This window comes from Salvelinus sp. IW2-2015, linkage group LG8, assembly GCF_002910315.2.
Source record: "Salvelinus sp. IW2-2015 linkage group LG8, ASM291031v2, whole genome shotgun sequence".
Lineage (NCBI taxonomy): Eukaryota > Metazoa > Chordata > Actinopteri > Salmoniformes > Salmonidae > Salvelinus > Salvelinus sp. IW2-2015.
Genome location: NC_036848.1, coordinates 15,651,848 through 15,677,411, shown reverse-complemented (window position 1 = coordinate 15,677,411; position 25,564 = coordinate 15,651,848). Strand labels below are relative to the sequence as shown.

Below are 25,564 nucleotides of genomic sequence, written 5' to 3'. Positions count from 1 at the left end.
AGGTCCAAGCCAGCTATTCCAGAGGAAGATGCTTCGAGAGGGATAACTGGGTTCAAAATCTGTTTTTCCAGCAAGTGGCGTTTTTTCTCTCACAGAGCGAGGAGTTTTTGTATGAAGTTCATTGAGAGTGTCGAATTTATTTAACAAAATTGTAATGGCTTAATTTTGTATTTTATTTATTTAACCTTTATTTAAGTAGGCAAGTCAGTTAAGAACAAATTCTTATTTACAATGACGGCCAAACCCGGACGACGCAGGGCCAATTGTGCGCCGCTCTATGGGACTCCCAATCACGGCCGGATGGGATGCAGCCTGGATTCGAACCAGGTACTGCAGTGACGCCTCTTGCACTATTTAAGTTCCGTAATGATTAGGTTGTTACAAGTGTACTGATATAAGTAGGACAAGTGACATCCCGGCAACTTTGAGAAAAGAAACCCCGCTTATTTCTACAATTTATCTTCTTATTAACTTCTTTAAAATTAGATTTTAAACCTAATCTTATAGGTTACTATACGTATAGTAGAGTACCACAGTATGAGTTATAATACCTAGAAACCCTAGCGGTCAAACTGGGAAATTGTTCCAATTGTTTTTACAGCATTCATTTTTCCCATAAGGGATTTTAGAAACGCTTAAAATAAGGGCTGTGTTTCTTGTAGGTTTGTCCTGGTGTGACGTTTTKATAGCCGTGTAAATCTGTCTAGTAACATGTGGCTCTTATCAGTATATTCCCCTGTTTTTACTCCCCAAAAATGAAACGATAATTAGCTGCTAATGTGGCTATTCTGCGAACTGTCTTGTGCAAGTTTTAAATTGACACTACCTGTCAGCAAATGTGTCAACTAGAGATGATGTGCAAGGAGCTTGCAGGGATTTGTGGCATCGAGTTGTATGCGTAAATGGCTTGACAGAAATGGTAGCAGAAGGCGAATGTTAAACTTTTGTTGCACACATATCCAGATGATGCTGCGTACCATTTTGTGCATAGGACGCTGTCAGTGTGATCGAGCCACTAGGCATAATTACGAGTGGAGGGGCATTCACGTGCATTTTTCCCTGTAGGAAGGTTGTATGCCTCGTTCAAAACAACTGGGAACTCGGAAATCTTTGACTTCCGACATCAGTGCGTTCAAGACAACTTGGAAATTTGAAATAAATTCTGACTGGGAAAAATCAATCAATTAAAATCAATTCCCAGTTAAAAGCTTGAAGGTCCAATGTAGCTGTTTTTATCCCAATATCAAATAATTTCTGGGTAACAATTAAGTTCCTTACTGTGATTGTTATAAATTAAAATAGTCAAAAATAAATAAAATTAGACATTTCTCAAGCAAGAATTTTGCCAGGACTGCCTGGGAGTGGTCTGAGTGGGCAGGGGAAAACTGAAAACTAGCTGTTATTGGCAGAGGTTTGGAACTCTTTCTTATTGGTCTATTAAATAATTTAATACACATGAGTGGTTATTGAGATAAAAACAGTTGCATAGGACCTGTAACATGTGTTCATGCTGATCCCATTGTGATGCCCTCACTTCCTATGTCAAGTGTCCAATTGGTTAAATATAGCATCCTGACCTCTCTATTGTAGGCTACCAAGTCATTGTTTGCTTTGTTTTTTCTTCTCTTTTTTCTTCTCCCTCTTCTTCTCTCAGCGTGATGGAGGGAGAGGGCCCAGAAGGAAATCCCATCGCTGCCTCGTCTCACTCACTTCCTCTGCAAGCAGAGGCGGTAAGCCCAGCGGATGATGATGGTGATGATTGTATCTCAACACTGGGGACTGGGAGCACTAAAGAGACCGCTACACACACAAACAGCATGGGCCAGCTGAGTCAAGACCACCAGACTGAAGAGGTCCCGGCTAAGACCGCTACCACAGACAACAGCCAGAGCCAAGTATTCCTTACTCAGTTCGCCACCACCACGGACGACCAAGCCCAGCAACAACCCAAGGAAAGCCTGTCTAACAGTAAACTCTGTGGGTACCTCCTTAAACAAGGGGGTCCCCTGAAGACATGGAAGTCKCGCTGGTTCACGTACGAGGTGAAGAAGAGCCAGTTGTTTTACTACAGGACGGCACTGGATGTGACCTCTCTGGGGAGAATCCAGCTGTGCAGCGCCACGCTTGGATACCCCCTCCAAGGAGAGCAGGGCACCTTTCACATCGAGACCCCCGAACGCACCTTTGTCCTCAAGGTAAGGCTTATCGAATATTCAATTCAATGGGTATTTAAATCTGAATTTTGATGTTGACAGTTCTGCTGGTTTTCTTGAATGAATAGTTAATTAATTCATGAATAATGTCATTGGTTGGCCAGAGAGTCCCTGATTAGAGGGGAATMRCATTTGGGACCCTCAGATTTTCACTATATCACCAGGGTTTGAAATGTGGGACGTTGTTCTGAATGTGAGTGTCATCAAAATTTCTGAAAGGTCATTGTTTTTGGGGGCGGGATGGGGAAGACCGCTAAGAGGATAAAAAATGAGGCAGCGAAACAGTGGTGCTCTTGTATTTGAATACCTGTCTCATGTTAACCCAGCTATTTGGGTCACACAGCTGTGTAGTGTCAATCTACAGTATTCCTCTCAATAAGAAAACAACAGATCCTTTTTGTCAAAGGGCTGAATCATGAGAGCTGAATGGGAATGCTTACTAATACAAAATGGAGGCATCTCTTATTCTGTTTCTCCTTAAAGTAGAAGAAACTGTTGTATTATTGTTTATAGTGTCCATGTTTGATATACAGGAAGACAAATACACTCATATTCACACATTGGCATTGGAATACTTTATCTTGGTCCACAAAGGAACATTCTGATTTAAAAAGAACTCMAAACATTTCAGAAGTCATGCATTAYAGATATTCTGACTCATGGCACACTCGTGTATGTACAGTAGGCTAACAATATCTCTTCTGTCTGTTCCAGGCAGCTAACCAGGAGGCCATGATGTACTGGCTACAGCAGCTGCAGCTGAAGAGATGGCAGCACCGAGACCAGCTGACAGGAGAGTCCACAAGCCACTGCACTGACCACARGAGACCAGAGRGACAGGGGGAACTACCCACCAACTGCACAGGTACAGTAAGACAGGGAGTAGGATGAAGTGGCCCCAGACACTGATCAAGATTATGTTCGGCCTGACATTGAACGACAGAGAAGGGTGTTCATGTAGAAACAGATCTGGCAACCAGGCTAAGAATACCAGCTGTTCAAATCAAATGCCATCATATTCCATGCATGGTTARTGATTTAGGGAACCACGAAAAGATGAAATAGAAATGTAATACTTCAGGCAGGTTTAAGAATGGCAGATCATGGCACTGAACGGTAAAAGCCATCAGACACGTWATCAGTGCCACACTTATAAAATAGGAACAATATACTTTGCATAGTTTCAATATCTGTTCCTCAGTGGGATTTTTAAAAAAAAATTGGTGAGTTGACGCATTTTATTTGTCACATGCTTCGGAAACAACAGGTGTGGACTAACAGTGAAATGCTTACATATGGGTCCTTTTCCAACAATACAGAGTTAAAGATAATGCAAATAAAAATAAGATCAGCGTAAAAACACACACAAAATAGCAGAATTGGTCAGGAGTCCGTAAAATGGATGCTATCCAATGACTGGTTTCATTTATGAAAATGTTGTAACCAGWTGGATCAAGTTTTGCTTTGATAGCTGATAACATTTTCTGTTTGTTGTTGATGTCATACTAAAGTTGGGTCTCCTGAGKGGTGTAGCGGTCTAAAGCATTGTGTTGGAGGCGTCACTACAGACCMTGGTTCGATTCCAGGCTGTATCACAACCGGCCGTGATTGGGAGTACCGTAGGGCGGCGCACAATTGGCCCAGCATCGTTAGGGTTTGGCCGGTGTAGGCCGTCATTGTAAATAAGAATGTATTCTTAACTGACTTGCCTAGTTAAATAAATAAATAAAACATTTAATTTGAATACCTTGTTTTGTATCTCAAATTAACTTTTATTCAAGTATTCTGACAAAAACAATTATGTCGCAAGTTATACCGCTCCCTCTTGATACATGCCATTTTAAATGTAATCTCCATGTAGGCTACAAGATTCCAAACACTGCTGCAGAACACACCCTATGACAATGTGTGACGACAATGTCTTATTGCAGAGGTAGAAAAAACTTTTAATTGTTAATGAGGGGATAAATACAGTCAGTTGAATTGAACTCAAAATTGCAACCAAGCACTACAATATAAGACATTATAAACTGGGTGGTTCGAGCCCTGATTGCTGATTGGCTGAAAGCCCTGGTATATCAGTCCGTATACCATGGGTATAACAAAAAAATTATTTTTACTGCTCTAATTACGTTGGTAACCAGTTTATAATAGCAATAAGGCACCTCGGGGGTTTGTGGTATATGGCTGTGTCCTAGCACTCCGCGTTGCGTTGTACATAAGAACGGCCTTTAGCCGGGGTATGTTGGCCATATACCCCCCCCACCCGGGCCTTATTGCTTAAATATAAAACAACAAACCTGAGTATACTACAGTCAATAGTTTACTGTAAATCAATGAGGTGAAAACAGACATAAATAAATTGCAGTGTGGTGTTCATATTTACCACAGTCATCCCTTGGCTACATAGTAACTTCATTAATCCTCATCTCCCTGCTTGGTTAGGCACTAGGGATTTCCCTATTCTCCCACTGACCCCTAGCTTTCCCGTAATACTTTTACCCACTTCCTCTCAGTGATTGAGCAAATCCACTGTGCACATCAAGTGTAGCAAGCCAGTCAAGACACATGACCAGAACATTGGGTAACTCATTCATCTTTAACTCTCAAATAGACTTTCATACAAGCATTCTATCAAAAACCAACTAGTGTACATACAAAATGTAAACTTTCATGTTACATTATTCTTGTTTGCACAGTGCAACAAATATTGTAACTCATCATTGTTACACTAAGGTTACTAAGGAAGCAGTGATATGTATTCAGGTAATTGAAGCACTCTGAACTTCCCAGATAGAAATACTATGAGAAGCGTTGACATGATTCCCTTTTTTTTTTTTTATATATATATCAGACCGTCATATCTGTTCTACAAAATTAATTTCTATCTGAACATTCTGTAACGTTGCAGCGTTCTGAACCAGGCCCTTCCAGTGTTTTACCTTTCTGGAGGATCAACAGACTTGTTCCATGCTCCTCTGACAGTCCAGTCAGCTGATGTCTGGCGCTGGGAAACAACTGGCCTATTTTTCCTTTTTTTAAAGTMTTTTTGAATAGAGACCTGTTTTTCAAAATAATAAGGAAGCTCTCCTTGCTACTAGTTTCCGTCATGTAAGATACAGTATTTCCACAATAATAAAATCAGGCATTTATATATAAATAATATACAGTCACTTCCAAAATTATTGTCACCCTTGATAAAGATAATAGAAAGTTTGTAAGACACGCAATCGTATGTAAATGTAAGAAAGGTTTGAAATTATTGTTTTAGTTAAATATTATATCGGTGTAGGCTTCTTGCAGTCTACAAATTATTTGTAATTATGTTCTGGCCCCCCGATCATCTGCTCAAGAAAAGATCGTCCTGCAGCTGAATCTATTTGATGATCCCTGCTATATTGTATGCTCAATATACAGTGAGTGTACAAAACATTAGGAACACCTTCCTAATATTGAGTTGCACCCCCTTTTGCCCTCAGAACAGCCTCAATTCATTGGGGCATGGACTMTACAAGGTGTTGAAAGCGTTCCACAGGRATGCTGTCCCATGTTGGCGCCAATGCTTCCCACAGTTGTGTCAAATTGGCTGGATGTCCTTTGGGTGGTGGGCCATTCTTGATACACACGGGAAACTGTACAGTCGTGGCCAAAAGTTTTGAGRATGACACAAATATTAATCTTCACAAAGTCTGCTGCCTCAATTTGTTTGATGGCAATTTGCATATACTCCAGAATGTTATGAAGAGTGATCAGATGAATTACAATTAATTGCAAAGTCCCTCTTTGCCATGCAAATGAACTGAATCCCCCCAAAACATTTCCACTGCATTTCAGCCCTGCCACAAAAGGACCAGCTTGACATCATGTCAGTGATTCTCTCGTTAACACAGGTGTGAGTGTTGACGAGGACACGGCTGGAGATCACTCTGTCATGCTGATTGAGTTCGAATAACAGACTGGAAGCTTCAAAAGGAGGGTGGTGCTTGGAATCATTATTCTTCTTCTGTCAACCATGGTTACCTGCAAGGAAACACGTGCCGGCATCATTGCTTTGCACAAAAGGGCTTCACAGGCAAGGATATTGCTGCCAGTAAGATTGCACCTAAATCAAACATTATTAGGATCATCAAGAACTTCAAGGAGAGCGGTTCAATTGTTGTGAAGAAGGCTTCAGGGCACCAAGAAAGTCCAGCAAGTGCCAGGACCATCTCCTAAGCTGATTCAGCTGCGCGGATCGGGGACACCCAGTACAGAGCTTGCTCAGGAATGGCAGCAGGCAGGTGTGACTGCATCTGCACGCACAGTGAGGCAAAGACTTTTGGAGGATGGCCTGGTGTCAAGAAGGGCAGCAAAAAAGCCACTTCTCTCCAGGAAAAACATCAGGGACAGACTGATATTCTGCAAAAGTACAGGGATTGGACTGCTGAGGACTGGGGTAAAGTCATTTTCTCTGATGAATCCCTTTTCCGATTGTTTGGGGCATCCAGAAAAAAGCTTGTCCGGAGAAGACAGAGTGAGCGCTACCATCAGTCCTGTGTCATGCCAACAGTAAAGCACCTGAGACCATTCATGTGTGGGGTTGCTCTCAGCCAAGGGAGTGGGCTCACTCACAATTTTGCCTAAGAACACAGCCATGAATAAAGAATGGTACCAACACATCCTCCGAGAGCAACTTCTCCCAACCATCTAGGAACAGTTTGGTGACGAACAATGCCTTTTCCAGCATGATGGAGCACCTTGCCATAAGGCAAAAGTGATAACTAAGTGGCTCGGGGAACAAAGCATCGATATTTTGGGTCCATGGCCAGGAAACTCCCCAGACTTTAATCCCATTGAGAACTTGTGGTCATTCCTGAAGAGGCGGGTGGACAAACAAAAACCCACARATTCTGACAAACTCCAAGCATTGATTATGCAAGAATCGGCTGCCATCAGTCAGGATGTGGCCCAAAAGTTAATTGACAGCATGCCAGGGCGGATTGCAGAGGTCTTGAAAAAGAAGGGTCAACACTGCAAATATTGACTCTTTGCATCAACTTCATGGAATTGTCAATAAAAGCCTTTGACACTTATGAAATGCTTGTAATTATACTTCAGTATTCCATAGTAACATCTGACAAAAATATCTAAAGACACTGAAAAAACTTTTGGCCATGACTGTAGAGCGTGAAAAACCCAGCAGCGTTGCAGTTCTTGATACTGGCACCTACTACCATACCCCATTCAAAGGCACTCAAATMTTTTGTCTTTCCCATTCACCCTCTGAATGGCACACATACACAATCCATGTCTCAATTGTCACAAGGCTTTAAAACCCTTATTTAAAAGAAAAACCCTCCTCCCCTTCATCTACATTGATTTGAAGTGGATTTAACAAGTGACATCAATAAGGGATCATGCTTTCACCTGGTCAGTCTATGTCATGGAAAGATCTATATACCATTAATACAACAACAAAAAATCTAAAGATGAGCGTCAAAATGATTGGCACCCCTAAAGATTCTTATAAATAAATTCAAACAAAATGAAACATTGAACATTCTACTTTTTTAAGTTAATCTCAGTTTAAGGAACTCTATTGTGGCCTTCCATGGCTTCCTGTTTCTCTGGGGTATAATGATGAGGTAACACACATGTAAAATCCCTTTGTCATCCATCACCATAGGGAAAGGCAAAGAACTCACAAATAAAAACCGACAAATGGTTGTTGACTTTCATAAATCAGGCAATGGGTACAGAAAAACCACTGAAAAAAACAAATACAGTTGAAGTCGGAAGTTTAAAACTTGTCTAGGACTGGGGTTCTCGCCAACAGCCAATAAAATTGCAGGGCGCCAAATACAAATCAACAGAAATCTCATAAATCAAATTTCTCAAACATACAAGTATTAGGCACCATTTTAAAGATAACATTCTCGTTAATCCAGCCACAGTGTCTGATTTCAAAAATGCTTTACAGCGAAAGCTCCACAAACGATTAGGTTAGGTCACCACAAAGTCACAGAAAAACCCAGCCATTTTTCCCGCCAAAGAGTGGMGTCACAAATAGAGATAAAATTACTCACTAACCTTTGATGATCTTCATCAGATGACTTCATGTTACACAATACATGTAKGTTTTGTTCGGTAAAGTTCATATTTATATCCAAAAATCTTATTTTACATTGGCGTGTTACGTTCAGTAGTTCCAAAACATGCAGTGATATTGCAGAGAGCCACATGAATTCACAGAAATACTCATTATAAATGTKRATGAAAATWCAASTRTTATRCATKGAACTTTAGATACACTTCTCCTTAATGCAACCGCTGTGTCAGATTTCAAAAAAACTTTACGGAAAAAGCATAATCTGAGAACGGCGCTCAGAGCCCAAACCAGCCAGAGAAATATCCGCCATGTTGGGTAGTCAACATTATTCAAAAATAGCCTTATAAATATTCACTTACCTTTGATGATCTTCATCAGAATGCACTCCCAGGAATCGCAGTTCCACAATAAATGCTTGTTTTGTTCGATAATGTCCATCATTTATGTCCATTTATGTCCAATAGCTTCTTTTGTTAGGGCGTTTGGTAAACAAATCCAAAAGCGCGATCCGGTCCATTCGGACGAAACGTTCAAAAAGTTATATTACAGGTCGAAGAAAATTGTCAAACTAAGTATAGAATCAATCTTTAGGATGTTTTTATCATAAAAGTTCAATAATGTTCCAACCGGAGAATTCCATTGTCTGTAGAAAAGCAATGGAACGAGAGCTACCTCTCAAGTGAAAGCGCGTGACTGAGAACGAGGCTGTAGGCAGACCCCTTAGTAAAACAGCTCCCATCCGGGCCCCCTTCACATGAGCAGCCTGAAACAACGTTCTAAAGACGGTTGATAGCCCATATCCCACTGTGTGTTCGATAGGGGTGAGTTCTAAAACTACAAACCTCAGATTTCCCACTTCCTGTTTGGATTTTTTCTCAGGTTTATGCCTGCCATATGAGTTCTGTTATACTTACAGACATCATTCAAACAGTTTTAGAAACTTCAGAGTGTTTTCTATCCAATACTAATAATAATATGCATATATTCACATCTGGGACTCAGTAGGAGGCAGTTTACTCTGGGCACGCATTTCATCCAAAAGTGAAAATGCTGCCCCCTATCCCAAACAAGTTTTAACAAACACTTAGGTTGGAGTCATTAAAACTCGTTTTTCAACCACTCCACAAATGTATTGTAAACAAACTATAGTTTTGGCAAGTCAGTTAGGACATCTACTTTGTGCATGACACAAGTAATTTTTCCAACAATTGTTTACAGACAGATTATTTCACTTATAATTCACTGTATCACAATTCCAGTGGGTCAGAAGTTTACATACACTTAGTCGACTGTGCCTTTAAACAGCTTGGAAAATTCCAGAAAATGATGTCATGGCTTTAGAAGCCACTGATAGGCTAATTGACATAATGAGTCAATTGGAGGTGTACCTGTGGATGTATTTCAAGGCCTACCTTCCATCTCAGTGCCTGAAAAACTGCCTTAGGTCAGTTAGGATCACCACTTTATTTCAAGAATGTGAAATGTCAAAATAATAGTTGATAGAATGATTTTTTTCAGCTTTTGTTTCTTTCATCACATTCCCAGTGGGTCAGAAGATTACATACACTCAATTAGTATTTGGTAGCATTGCCTTTAAATTGTTTATCTTGGGTCAAGTGTTCTTGGCCCATTCCTCTTGACAGAGCTGGTGTAACTCAGTCAGGTTTGTAAGGCCTCCTTGCTCGCACATGCTTTTTCAGTTCTGCCCACAAATGTTCTATAAGATTGAGGTCCAGGGCTTTGTGATGGCCACTCCAATACCTTGACTTTGTTGTCCTTAAGCCATTTTGCCACAACTTTGGAAGTATGCTTGGGGTCATTGTCCATTTGGAAGACCCATTTGCGACCAAGCTTTAACTTCCTGACTGATGTCTTGAGATGTTGCTTCAATATATCCACATAATTTTCCTCCCTCATGATGCCATCTATTTTGTGAAGTGCACCAGTCCCTCCTGCAGAAAAGCACACCCACAACATGATGCTGCCACCCCCGTGCTTCACGGTTGGGATGGTGTTCTTCGGCTTGCAAGCCTCCCCCTTTTTCCTCCAAACATAACAATGGTCATTATGGCCAAACGGTTCTATTTTTGTTACATCAGACCAGAGGACATTTCTCCAAAAAGTACAATCTTTGTCCCCATGTGCAGTTGCAAACCGTAGTCTGGCTTTTTTAAATGGTGGTTTTGGAGCAGTGGCTTCTTCCTTGCTGAGCGGCCTTTCAGGTTATGTCGATATGGAACTCCTTTTACTGTGGATATAGATACTTTTGTACCTTTTTCCTCCAGCATCTTCACAAGGTCCTTTGCTGTTGTTCTAGGATTGATTTTCACTTTTCACACCAAAGTACATTAATCTCTAGGAGACAGAACGCATCTCCTTCCTGAGCGGTATGACAGCTGCTTGGTCCCATGGAGTTTACACATGTGTATCACACTTTTGCCCCAGCCCCAGCTAACACACCGGACTCCAACAATCACCTAATCATGATCTTCAGTTTAGAATGCAATTTGATTAATCAGCTGTGTTTTGCTGGGGATGCAGAAAAAGTGTGACACCAATCAGGCCTTTGAGGACTGGAATTGCCCACCCCTGTATCTAGATGATAGCTGGGTGAACAGGCCGTAGCTCAGGTGGTTGAGGTCCTTGATGATTTTCTTGGCCTTCCTGTGACACCGAGTGTTGTAGATGTTCTGGAGGGCAGGCCGTGTGCCCTCGGTGAGAGACTACTGTACATAGTCATTGAACACTGGTCACTTTAATAATGTTTACATACTATTTTACCCAAATCATATAGTGTATTCTAGTCAAGGCTCATGCTATATAACTACTTCTGTACACCTTTTCTATTCATATACTGTCTATACACACCATTATATATATATTCTGACATTGCTCAATCTGATATTTCTTAATTAGATTTTGTGGGGGGAGTTGTGTGTATTGTTAAGTATTACTGCACTGTTGGAGTTAGAAAGATAAGCATTTCGCTGCACTTGCGATAACATCTGCACAATTTATCCCCTGCCAGGAGGCTGAAACTTGGTTGCAAGTGGATCTTCCAGCAAGACAATGACCCCAAACACATCAAAATCCACAAATGAATTGTTAACTGACTGCAAAATCAACATTTTGCATTGGCTATCTCAGTCCCCGGACTTGAACCCCATTAAAAAGCTGTGGTTTGAATTGAAGAGGGCAGTCCATAAACGCAGATGAAGGATATCAAGAATCTGGAAAGATTCTGTATGGAGGAATGATCAAAGATCCAACAATTTTGACACCTATCATTTGAAAGAAAAAAAATTGTATTGCTTGTTAAACAATGTTTTTCTCTGAGGAATTGTACTACTATAAACTAAAACCTTTTAATATTTTTTTGCATACAGTATATCTCAGTATTTGTATTATTTATTTGATAAAGTATATTTTGCTCATCTTTATCCAGGGTGCCAATAATTTTGGAGGTGACTGTACACAATGACTGGCCCTGGCAGATTGCTTTTATCTGTTGCAATAGTTTCGAGAAGAATGTTCATTCATAGCCAACATTCATGTTTCAACTTCGAAACGGATAATAAATGACACACTGGTATTTGCTGTCCAAACAATAGAATGTCTTAAAGGTACATGATCAACAAATTAAGGTTTGACTTCCCTTTTGGGGCCCAAAATGTAGATTTACTATTTAAAGGACTTTAGGGTCATGGCATTTTCATGAAAAAGATTGAAGGTTATTTTCACCTACACAGGCTTTCATCATTGAAAATAAATGATTCAACATTCCGGTGTTGAAGTATAGTTCATGACCCATGCGTGACCTGGCCAAGGTTGAGATTGCTGGGGTGGGGTTTGGGACAGGAAACAACATTGATAAGATGTGCTTTGATTTTTCCATCTGCAAATTGGAGACATTTCCTGGCAGCGCCTGGCTTGACTGGATCGCAAAGCTATAATGCTCACGCTGGATGCTTTTCCGCTTTCATCTCTGGAGACTTAAGCCACTTATCTACCATTAGTGATTTTACAGGAATGGAGAAGTTAATGTACCGTCATTCAATCTGAATGTGAAGATGAACTCAGTTGGATTTTATCCACTTGGTATTAGACATGACTTGGTAGCAGTACTGTATTACCCAATGGAATTACTCCGTTGCTACGCCACACTTTCTTAGCTAGTCAATTAAATAAGCAGCACCAATTTTACAATAGTATTTCAACAGTAGAATATGAAGTGGTAAACGAAATCTAACCAGGGTAAAAATTGTAGAATGTTGCAGATAGAAATATCATGAATAGAGCTAACATTCCTTATTCAGAGAGACATATTTCTATCTTATTCAGAGACATATTTCTGAGAGTTCAACAAAGTTTGCCTACTGAACGTGTCCCAGGTGATTCCAGCGTGCCCTGCTCTTTCACCCCTGGGGAGTCTGGGTAATTCATGTTTAGGCTACAGCCCCTCTGACAGCTGCAGGAAGTGGTTCTGCATTGCCCAGAGAGAGAGGAAGTGCACGTCTGACACCCTGCTGCGCTAGGAGCAGGTGGCTGCAGGGCCCACAGACTAAATATAGCTGTGGTTACAGCACAACATGGCTAAACTACACACAGGCTACAGGCTATTCTGGTCCAATAAATCAACATACAGTACCAGTCAAAAGTTTGGACACTCCTACTCATTCAAGGGTTTTCCTTTATTTTTTTACTATTTTCTACATTGTAGAATAATAGTGAGGACATCAAAACTGTGAAATAACACATATGGAATCATGTAGTAGCCAAAAAAGTATATTTGAGATTCTTCAAAGTAGCCACCCTTTGCCTTGATGACAGCTTTGCACACTCTTGGCATTCTCTCAACCAGCTTCATGAGATAGTCATGCATTTCAATTATCAGGTGTGCCTTGTTAAAAGTTCATTTGTGGAATTAATGTGTTTGAGCCAATCAGTTGTGTCGTGACAAGGTGTGGGTGGTATACAGAAGATAGCCCTATTTGGTAAAAGACCAAGTCCATATTATGGCAAGAACAGCTCAAATAAGCAAAGAGAAACAACAGTCCATCATTACTTTAAGACATGAAGGTCAGTCAATCGGGGAAATTTCAAGAACTTTAAAAGTTTCTTCAAGTGCAGTCGCAAAAACCATCAAGCGCTGTGATGAAACTGGCTCTCACGAGGACCGCCACAGGAAAGGAAGACCCAGAATTACCTCTGCTGCAGAGGATAAGTTCATTAGAGTTAACTGCACTTCAGATTGCAGCCCAAATAAATGCTTCACAGTAAAAGTAAGTAACAAGTAACAGCCACATCAACTGTTCAGAGGAGACTGCGTGAATCAGGCCTTCATAGTCGAATTGCTGCAAAGAATATTTGACTGGTACTGTATATCCTTGTGTTATTTTGAAGTGCAAACAGCTTGAATTTAAAAGAGACATAAGATTACCTAAGATATTCAAGTGTTCAAGTCATAGATGTCTGGAATAAGCATGAATGAACAACGTGAAAGTTATGTTATTGTTACTACCCTGTTATGGCTGTGAACAACATAACTGAGTTTGCTCCTGGTATAGACACAACCTTTCTACCAACTGGTTTGTGAATTGTGAGGTATTTCATGCTTGTCCTGACAGGCCCAAAATGTTTCACAGGGCTTATGGAGGAACAAAACAGTATATTTTGACTAGTTTCATCCAGCGTGCACAACCTGGCTGGTCAAAAGTAGCCCGGATTTATTCCGTTCACACAAAAATATACGAATCTCTTGACGTTTCAATGGGTTGGATCTTTCCCCCCAGCTCTCACCCAATGTGATAATCTTCAGTTCATAGCAGTACAGTAAGAGCAAACAACTTCACCTGAAGAACAAGTTAACACAAGTCTGGTGCCCAGTCATAATCTTTATCCTCTGTATTTCAACCCATGATATCACTCTCATTGTCTATAGCCGGAAGTTTCCTGCTTGTTACATGAGGAGCTGTGTCCTTTGTGTTCCCTGGCTCCAGAGGGTGTGATCCACTGACGTTCTTTGCTGTTACTTCCTGTAATGTAGATTACTTCCTGCCCAAGGTGAAGACCCCGCCAGGCCTCTTCGGCGAGGAGGCCACCAATCTCCCCGCGCCGCCACAACGGAACCCCCTAAGCAACTTCTCCATCAAACACCCTCTGATAGAGATTCAGTAAGTGCCTCATCGTTTTAGATGTTCCCATCTTATCCCATTCATTTGTGATCGAGGCATATGACTGGTCCTGTACAACATACGGCATGGGATACGTTGAAGTAGTTGACGTTGGACGTGATATTCATCGACTTTGTTGATTGTAGTCATTACAACTGTTTGTGGCTTTGTGACTACAGGTGCTTATTATCTGCCAATCTGCTAACATGCCAACATTTTAATTAGTAGCAAAAGTGACTTTGAGATGAAAGTCATTTTTTTGCCTGTACCTTAACAGCTAATTGCTCGATCATCATGGGATTGTTCTAGTAGTGGGTTTTCACTTTCAGTCCAGCTGGTATAGTTGTTTTGTTCAAAAGTGTGGGCCAGATTGATTGCATGTTAATGATACTGCTGTGCGTGCGTGTGTGCGTGCGTGTGTGTTGGTGTGCATGGTTACACATGGTTGTGTGTGTGTTGCTCCTACAGGAACTCAGTGCACAGTCTGTTTTCCAAGCGGTTCTCCCTGGAGCGGAGTCGGAGTGTGTTCCATTTGGAGGTGCCTCCTCCCTGGAACCCACTGAACCCCTCCCGGACAGCCCAGAACAGGCTTGGTACGTCTCACACACACCGCAGCTTCTGGAGATGTTCTCTCTCGCATACTTCTGCCCTCTGTTGGCAGCTGATTGAAATCAGAAGGATCAGGTTTTCTCATTGTCTGATAACTATGTACAGTATAATGCTGTCATTTCTCTAGTAACATTGTCATTTTTTCTTGACTAAAGTAAAAATAAATTTTCCTTGACACATTCGTGATTTGTCACAGTCCATAATAACCACAGAGCCATGCCCTCTTACACTCTTAGAAAAAAGGGTTCCAAAAGGGTTTTTCAACTGTCCCCAAAGGAGAACCCCTTTTGGTTCCATGTAGAACTCTATGTGGAAAGGGTTCTACCTGGAACCAAAAAGTGTTCTTCAAAGGGTCCTCCCATGGAGACAGCCGAAGGACACTTTTAGGTTCAAGATGGCACCTTTTTTTCCAAGAGTGTATAGGTCCTAGGACTCCCGTTGACCCCCTGACCCCTACACCCCTGCTACTGTTGGTGGACCCCAGGGACCAGCTCTCCCCTGTAGAGGGCAGGTCGTGCCCATTGCCGTCCCCGAGGATCAGGAAGAAGACGAGGGGAAGCTGTGCCACCATGCCTGCTGTGCTCCGGGAAGCTCCTTCAGAAAGCGCAGACAGGACGACCTGCCTCCAGCACGAGAAGCACATACTGGATGAGGATGTCAAGGCCCAGAAGGTTAGAGCTAAGACCAAAGTTCATCAATCACACTCGTAAGCAGTGTCTTCTGATATCAGTAGCAGCTCCATTAAGTTGAATTTGTATTCCCACCCTGCTCCTGCATCCTATCCTCTTATTTCTCCTCTTCCCCCATCCAGGAGCTGGTGTGGCTCCTACACAAGGCCCTGGAGGTGGCTCAGCTGGAGAAGCGGACGTGCACAGAGTTCCTGGCAGCCGAGGGCGAGCAGGAGCGCCTGGAGCTGCTGAGGCACTACGAGCGTCACGCCGCTGACCTACGACGTCGCTTGGAGGAGTTGAAGGCCGAGGGGGAAGACCTGAGAACGAGCCTAGTCCAGAGGGACGCCCACGTGGCTGAGCTGCAGGAGAACGTGACCCTGATGAGGAAGAAGAACCACGCAAAACAGGAAGTGAGGCTCAGACAGGAAGGGTCAGCTAGGGAAGGATTAGAATAGGCATGTCGTCATCATTATCCTGAAAGGATTGGATAGGTGGTTTTAAGCATTACGGTGAAATTCCAAGTAACCAATCAGAATGCAAAGTAGGGGTTAGATCTAGGGGTTGATTTGGGATTCGAGGGTCTATTCTATTCTATTTTGTTCCCAGTGTAGCTCTACACTTCCTGATCTAATGTAGAGATTTACGATATCATTGTCTCTTGGTATCATTCCAGGTGATCCTGAAGCTGTTAGAGAAGGTGTCAGCCTGCATGGCCGACCCTACACGCACAGTGTCCACCACCAACGGCCTGGAGGCCCAGACCTTCCGCCAGTTAAATGAGGACACAGAGAACCTCAAGGTTGGTTTGTGGTTTGATCGGTCGACCAGCAGAGTGAAGTCCGGCCTCAAGACCCAGACCAGAACCATAGAGTCTTTTTAAGTAGATTATGTTGGTAGTCCAAATCTGAAGCATTTTTCTTCTTTGCTTCTTTAAATACCCCGTACCCTGTCCTTCCTAGCTCTCTATTAATCTTTTTCACAGGGTGACATTGAGGCCTACAAGATCCAGAACAAGTTCCTGAACTCTGAGATCTACCAGTTGACCAAGCTATGGCTCAACAGTTCCGAGCAGGAGAAGAGCCTAATGGTGAAGGTGGGCCTGCCTAGTCGCTATGTGGGCTATTCAGTGGCAAATACAGTACCAGTCAAAAGTTTGGACACACCTACTCATTCAAGGGTTTTTCTTTATTTGTGCTATTTTCTACATTGTAGCATAATAGTGAAGACATCAAAACTATGAAATAACACATATGGAATCATGTAGTAACCATATATTTGAGATTCTTCAAAGTAGCCACCCTTTGCCTTGATGACAGCTTTGCACACTCTTGGCATTCTCTCAAGTAGCTTCACCTGGAATGCTTTTCCAACAGTCTTGAAGGAGTTCCCACATATGCCGAACACTTGTTGGCAGCTTTTCCTTCACTCTGCGGTCCAACTCATCCCAAACCATCTCAATTTGGTTGAGGTCGGGTGATTGTGGAGGCCAGGTCATCTGATGCAGCACTCCATCACTCTCATTCTTGGTCAAACAGCCCATACACAGCCTGGAGGTGTGTTGGGTCATTATTCTGTTGAAAAACAAATAATAGTCCCACTAAGCGGGATGATATGGCGTATCGCTGCAGAATGCTGTGGTAGCCATGCTGGTTAAGTGTGCCTTGAATTCCAAATAAATCACAGACAGTGTCACCAGCAAAACACCCCCACACCATCACATCTCTTCCTCCATGCTTCACGGTGGGAACCACACATGCGGACATCATCCGTTCACCTACTCTACGTCTCACAAAGACATGACGGTTGGAACCAAAAATCTCAAATTTGGACACAGACCAAAGGACAGATTTCCACGGTCTAATGGCCATTTCTCGTGTTTCTTGGCCCAAGCGAGTCTCTTCTTCTTATTGGTGTCCTTTAGTAGTGGTTTCTTTGCAGAAATTCGACCATGAAGGCCTGATTCACGCAGTCTCCTCTGAACAGTTGATGTTGAGATGTGTCTGCTACTTGAACTGTGAAGAATTTATTTGGGCTGAAATCTGAGGCTGGTAACTCTAATGAACTTATCTTCTGCAGCAGAGGTAACTCTGGGTCTTTCTTACCTGTGGCGGTCCGCATTAGAGCCAATTTCATCATAGCGCTTGATTGTTTTTACGACTGCACTTGAAGAAACTTTAAAAGTTCTTGAAATATTCCAGATTGACTGACCTTCATGTCTTAAGTAATGATGGACTGTTGTTTCTCTTTGCTTATTTGAGCTGTTCTTGCTATAATATGGACTTGGTCTTTTACCAAATAGGGCTATCTTCTATATACCACCCCTACCTTGTCACAACACAACTGATTGGCTCAAACGCATTAAGAAGGAAAGAAATTCCACAAATTAACTTTTAACGAGGCACACCTGTTAATTGAAATGGATTCCAGTTGACCACCTCATGGAGCTGGTTGAGAGAATGCCAAGAGCGTGCAAAGCTGTCATCAAGGCAAAGGGTGGCTACTTTGAAGAATCTCAAAAATAAAATATTTTTGGATTTGTTTAACACTTTTTGGTTACTGTGTTATTTCACTATTATTCTACAATGTAGAAAATAGTAAAAATAAAGAAAAATAAATAAGAGGAAGAGGGTTAGAGTGGACTGCGGTTAGTGTGAAACACTCTTGGCCACTACAGTTGATTGAATTGGGACCTTAGTCTTGATTAGGGGGTGCTTATTTTGTGTTGCAGTGTGCATACCTGGAGGCCCGTAACTGTCAGATAGAGAGTCGTTATCTGGGCGTACTGGGGAAGCTGCAGGAGAACAAGGCTCTAGAACCGGGCCAGCAGGAGGCTGTGAGGAAACTACAAGGAGAGGACCCACTACAGGGAGACCTGAACGACGTGCTCAAACTCAACCCTGTCAGGTAACAGGGGCTCAATAGTCTAAAATGGCTTCCTTCTTTGTCTCCTTGTCTCCTCTGCTTCACTACACTGACAGATGACAGGACTGGATCGTTATTCACCATGCTGCTTTCAGCTGTCATGTCCTGTGATAATTAACAATGAGACATAAGAGAGAGACACATGTTATAAACAATACATTAAATCAACAATACAGTCAGACAATGAGCGAACATTTTTATATCGTCAAACCATTGATCTTTTTCTTTTGGCTGTCCCTCAGGGAGCACGACGAGTACGGCTTCAAGATCATCCCAGACTACGAGGTGGAGGACATAAAACTGCTGGCCAAGATCCAGGCCCTGGAGATCCGCTCCCACAGCCTGCTGAGGCAGGAGGCCGGGGACAGACTCCTGCTGGGCCGCTGGGCTCAGTACCTGGGAGGCCGCCCGGCCGACAACCTCTGCCCCTCTTCGGAGCTCAAAAGCCTTCTGCGGGGCGGCGTGCCGTGCGAGTACCGCCCACGGGTGTGGCGCTGGGTGGTGAGGGTGCGCACACGCGCACTATGGGAGCGCCACCCGGATCGCTACCAGCAGGTGGGTGGTATTGGATTAAGCGAGTTCACTTCCTTCCAATGTAGCTCTCAATTTCTCTATCTACTGTACACTACCGTTCAACAGTTTGGGGTCATTTAGAAATGTCCTTATTTCTGAAAGAAAAGCACATTTTTGTCCATTAAAATAACATAAAATTGATCAGAAATACAGTGTAGACATTGTTAATGTTTTTAAATGACTATTGTAGCTGGAAACGGCAGATTTTTGTATGGAATATCTACATAGGCGTACAGAGGCCCATTATCAGCAACCATCACTCCTGTGTTCCAATGGCACGTTGTGTTAGCTAATCCAAGTTTATCATTTTAAATGGCTAATTAATCATTAGAAAACCCTTTTGCAATTATGTTAGCAACAGCTGAAATCTGTTGTGCTTATTAAAGAAGCAATAAAACTTGCCTTCAGACTAGTTGAGTGTCTGGAGCATCAGCATTTGTGGGTTTGATTACAGGCTCAAAATGGCCAGAAACAAAGAACTTTCTTTTGAAACTCGTCAGTCTATTCTTGTTCTGAGAAATGAAGGCTATTCCATGCGAGAAATTGCCAAGAAACTGAAGATCTCGTAAAAAGCTGTGTACTACTCCCTTCACAGAACAGCGCAAACTGGCTCTAACCAGAATAGAAAGAGGAGTGGGAGGCCCCGGTGCACAACTGAGCAAGAGGACAAGCACATTAACTGCAAAAGGGTTTTCTAATGCTCAATTAGCCTTTTAAAATGATAAACTTGGATTAGCTAACACAACGTGCCATTGGAACACAGGAGCGATGGTTGCTGATAATGGGCCTCTGTACGCCTATGTAGATATTCCATAAAAAATCAGCCGTTTCCAACTACAATCATCATTTACAACACTAAATGTCTACACTGTATTTCTGATCAATTTGATGTTATTTTAATGGACATTTTTTTTTGCATTTCTTTCAAAAATAAGGAAATTTCTAAGTGTCCCTAAACTTTTGAACGGTAGTGTATGTCTCAATATACAGTATCTACAGTGCATTCGGAAAGTATTTCTGACCCCTTCCCCTTTTCCACATTTTGTTACGTTACAGCCTTATTCTAAAATTGAATAAATAAAATAAAAATCCTCATCAATCTACACACAATACTGCATAATGACAAGCGAAAACAGGTTTTTAGACATTTTTACAAATATAAAAACAGAAATATCTTACACAAGTATTCAGACCCTTTGCTATGAGACATGAAATTGGGCTTAGGTGCATCCTGTTTCCATTGATCATCCTTGAGATGTTTCTACATCTGGATTGGAGTCCACCTGTGGTAAATTCAATTGATTGGACATGATTTGGAAAGGCACACACCTGTCTATATAAGGTCCCACAGTTGAAAGTACATGTCAGAGCAAAAGCCAAGCCATGAGGTCGAAGGAATTGTCCATAGAGCTCCGAGACAGGATTGTGTTGAGACACAGATCTGGGGAAGGGTACCAAAACATTTCTGCCGCATTGAAGGTCCCCAAGAGCCTCCATCATTCTTAAATGGAAGAAGTTTGGAACCAACAAGACTCTTCCTAGAGCTGGCCGCCCAGCCAAACTGAGCAAACCGGGGGAAAGGGCCTTGGTCAGGGAGGTGACCAAGAACTCGATGGTCACTCTGACAGAGCTCCAGAGTTCTTCTGTGGAGATGGGAGAACCTTCCAGAAGGACACCTATCTCTGCCGCATTCCACCAATCAGGCCTTTATGGTAGAGTGGCCAGATGGAAGCCACTCCTCAGTAAAAGGCACATGACAGCCCACTTAGAGTTTGCCAAAATTAAATGAAAAGCTGCTCCAAAGCACTCAGGACCTCAGACTGGGGTGAAGGTTCACCTTCCAACATGACAACGACTCTAAGCACACAGCCAGGACAATGCAGGGGTGGCTTCGGGACAAGTCTCTGAATGTCCTTGAGTGGCCCAACCAGAGCCCGGACTTGAACCCGATGGAACATCTCTGGAGAGACCTGAAAATAGCTGTGCAGCGATGCTCCCCATCCAACCTGACAGAGCTTGAGAGGATCTGAAGAGGAGAATGTGACAAACTCCCCAAATACAGGTGTGCCAAGCTTGTATTGTGATACCCAAGAAGACTTTATGCTCTGTAATCACTTCCAAAGGTGCTTCAACAAAGTATTGAGTAAAGGGTCTGAATACTTTATGTAAATGTTCCTTTTTTTTAATACATTTGCAAACATTCTAAAAACCCGTTTTTGTTTAGTTATTATGGGGTTTTGTGTGTAGATTTGAGGATWTTTTWTTTTATATCCATTTTAGAATAAGGCTGTAACGTAACAAAATGTGAAAAAAGTTGAGGGGTCTGAATACTTTTAGAATGCACTGTATATCTATCTGTCTGTCCATCTTTCTATCCACCTACATGAAATCCGTCCGTTATTGTTGTAGCTGTGCCAGAAGAGCCTTACATCGCCCCACCAGGCCTCCAGACAGATCCAGTTGGACCTGTACCGCACTCTCACCACCAATCAGCACTTCTCCTCACCCTCCAGCCCCGCCCTGCAGCAGCTCCAACGAATCCTGCTGGCCTTCTCCTGGCAAAACCCAACCATCGGCTACTGCCAGGGCCTCAACAGGTGCACAAGACTACCTATATTAGTCAGCAGTGTGCTGAATAAAATATAAAAAAGAAGAAATACTGCCACCTAATGGACAAAGTTGTAAACTGATATATAGTGCTGACTCCAAAACAATACCTAAACAATGTTCTCAGCTTATGAAAGCCTGATGAAGACAATTATATTTTTGTGAAAATATATTGTCTCGTCTAAAACATGCATTTTCTTCTATCTGGCTACTCAGAGCAGGCTGTAGATATACCATACAAGCTTTCAGACTTCAAAACAATCTCTACAGAATATGGGGTGCCGTGTGGCTCAGTTGGTTGAGCATGGTGCTTGCAACACCATGGTTGTGGGTTCGATTCCCACGGAGAACCAGTAAGGGGGAAAAAGTATGAAAATGTGTGCTCTGGAAAAGAGCCACTGCTAAATGACTAAAATGTCAAATGAATGACAAAGGACAACTGTGACGTTGGCCACTCCTTCTCCCTTCAGGCTGGCAGCCATAGCTCTCCTGGTGCTGGAGAGTGAGGAGGATGCCTTCTGGTGTCTAGTAGCTGTGGTGGAGGCCATCATGCCCCAGGACTACTACACCAAAACGCTCATATCCTCTCAGGTAATGATTCGGCACGAAGGATATATATGTTTTTAAACAACGGCATAGATGCGTAACATAGATGGTATCAAGATCTACAGTTCTGTAAGTTCTCCACTGCAGTAAAAATTGTACAACATTATGGGAAGTTGTGGTTTTAACTGATTTAGTTCATTTTAGTTCTGCATCTGTTCCAAAACATGGAACTGAAACTGAAATAGCGCATACAGTTTAATGAACGACGTAATGAATTCAAGATTTGTCACGTCATGTCAATATCGGTTAACGCCATCTGCTGATGTGACCCAGTGGGACATGGTGTGTGTGTGGATTTTGCAGGCAGACCAGTGTGTGCTAAAGGACTTCATGGCTGAGAAGATACCTCGGCTGGCGGCTCACTTTGAGGAGCATAGCGTGGACGTGTCCCTCATCACTTTCAACTGGTTCCTCGTGGTATTCGTAGAGAGCCTGCCCAGCGATATCCTCCTGCGAGTGTGGGACGCCTTCCTCTATGAGGGTACCAAGGTACCCCATCTGAGAGAGACTAGAGCCTGTGCTGGAAACATGTAAACAGCCCCTAGCCCAGAGGCATTCAAATTTGGGCCTCGATGACTGACCTGGTATAAAATTATTATTAGTAGTAAATAAACCACTTCTAATGTAAACATGCGTGCATGTTTTTTGTGCAGGTGATATTTCGGTATGCCCTGGCTCTGTTCAAGTACAAAGAGGAGGACATCTTGAAGATCCATGACAGTGTGGAGATCTACCAATACCTGCGCTTCTTCGCCAAGACCATCTCTGATGGCAGGTGAGGGGCCACAAAAATCATCTACGGTCAAAATATGGAGGCCGTGTTATGAAAATATAGCACTATATTAGGTCAGTGTTTCTCGAGTGAGACAGGAACCGCTATTGCAGAGGTATTAAACTCCTGGAGGACTGGTGTGTATTTTTTAGTTACAGCCCAGCACTAACACACCTGATACACCCCTATGTGGATTTTGAACCATTCCACCAAATCATATTTAGCTTGTCATTTGTAACCCGTTCAGTTGTTGTATTATCTATATGGTTTGCGCTTTTTGTCCTGTACCTTCTGAGACCATTCTTTTTCTGGTGCCCTATTTAGTCGGTGTGTTAATGGCAGAGCAGACGGAGGAGCTATTTTTGCCGTAGGCCAAGACAGACATCACCATATATAATTCAGATAGCAGCAGTGACGGCAGAGCTATGGGCTCAACACTTGGGAGATAACAAGAGGCTATACAGCCAGAGGAGTGCATTGAGGGCAGTATTCACCACAGTCTGTCTCTTATCTCCAAACAAAGAGCAGATGAGATACCAGGGCTGTGTTTACAAAGGCAGCCCAATTCATTCATTTTTCATTAATTGGTATTTTGATGTGAAAAGATCAGATGTGATTAGTGGAAAAAATATCAGAATTGGGCTGCCTGTGTAGACATAGCCAGGATGACTTACTCGGCATCACTTTATCAGAAACTCTGTCCGACCAATGCATACATGTACAACCACACACAGAGATGGAGCTATTGCTCCTGTAAGTGACTCTTTATAAGACCGTCTGCTAAATGTCAATGAGAGATCTAGGGTTAGCTCAATACAGCTTGTTAATTTGTTTTATTTAGCCATGCAGCATATAGATTTCAATTCTACTGTATGGAAAAAAGCAGGTTGAGTAATATTGGGCTTGTCGTACCCTGCTCCCTCCAATAGGAAGCTGACCAACATTGCCTTCAGTGACATGAACCCGTTCCCCATGAAGCTGTTGAGGAACCGCCGTGCGCTGCATCTGGAGCGCCTGCAGGGGGAGCTCAGAGAGCTGGAGGCCCAGCAGAGAGAGTTTGTCACAGAGAGCGCACAACGCAAGGACTTGGACACTATACTGGTCAGCGAGGACGATGAGGAGTTGTAGTGACCATTAGGGACTCTGGACGGCGATGAATCCTGTGGACTTACTAGGCAACGGGTTTGAAATGCCATCTTGTAGAACAGCGTTTCTCAAACTGAGTCCTGGGGCCCCGTTTTGCACTAGCACTACACAGCTGATTCAAATAATCAAAGCTTGTTGACGAGTTGGTTATTTGAATCAGCTGTGCAGTGCTTGGGCAAAAACCAAAACGTGCATCCTTTGGGGCCCACGGGATTGAGTTTGGGAAACGCTGTTGTAGACTACGGAAGGGCCGTCTTGTTAGTGGCCCAGCTGGTACAGATTTGACCCAGGATACATTTGTTTTGTGCCTTTAAGGTAAATAATGTCAGTTATGGTCAAGAACACTAAACCTGACCAACCTTATTCTCACTGAATCATTGAATTAGTATTATGTACTGTATATGCACTGCCAAAGGGAATTAATGCCAAAGACAATTTACACATTTACTACAGTAGGTATTTCAAACTATGGTCATGTAGAGTATTATACATTTCAATTGCATATTTTGTCATGAACTTTGTAGCTACACAAGTGTTATGAAATGTAATATCATGTAATATTTTAAATTGTATATAACTGCCCTATGTGCCCAAAAGTATGTGGATTCAACTATTTCAGCCACACCTGTATAAAATCAACACAGCCATGCAATCTCCATAGACAAACATTGGTAGTAGAATGGCCTTACTGAAGAGCTCAGTGATTGATGTTCTACATGGCACCGTCATAGGATGCCACTTTTCCGCCCCAGGTCAACCGTAAGTGCAACACTCACTCCCGGAGTTCCAAACTGCCTCTAGAAGCAACGTCCGCACAAGACCTGTTCGTCAGGAACTTCATGAAATGACTTTCCATAGCCGAGCAACCGCACACAAGCCTAAGATCACCATGCGCAATGCCAAGCATCAGCTGGAGTGATGTAAGGCTCGCCACCAGAAAACACATTCTCTAGTGATAAATCACGCTTCACCATCTGGCAGTCCGATGGATGAATCTGGGTTTGGCGGATGCCAGGAGAACACTACCTGCCCAAATACACTGCTCAAAAAAATAAAGGGAACACTAAAATAACACATCCTAGATCTGGATGAATGAACTATTCTTATTAAATACTTTTTTCTTTACATAGTTGAATGTGCTGACAACAAAATCACACAAAAATTATCAATGGAAATCAAATTTA

General features: G+C 42.5%; 1 protein-coding gene across 1 annotated transcript; it reads left to right on the top strand.

Moving 5' to 3' along the window:
• Positions 1 to 2: 2 nt before the first annotated feature.
• LOC111967532 (TBC1 domain family member 2A-like) lies at positions 3 to 25,452 on the top strand. Its single transcript, XM_023992623.2, has 16 exons — positions 3 to 327; positions 1,655 to 2,195; positions 2,928 to 3,078; positions 14,348 to 14,474; positions 14,943 to 15,067; positions 15,498 to 15,754; positions 15,895 to 16,164; positions 16,428 to 16,553; positions 16,737 to 16,847; positions 18,483 to 18,658; positions 18,919 to 19,231; positions 21,659 to 21,846; positions 22,327 to 22,447; positions 22,766 to 22,951; positions 23,116 to 23,237; positions 24,164 to 25,452. Exons 1-16 carry the CDS (start codon positions 278 to 280, stop codon positions 24,360 to 24,362), a joined length of 3,063 nt encoding a protein of 1,020 aa, XP_023848391.2. The 5' UTR covers positions 3 to 277; the 3' UTR covers positions 24,363 to 25,452.
• The last annotated feature ends 112 nt before the right edge of the window (positions 25,453 to 25,564 follow it).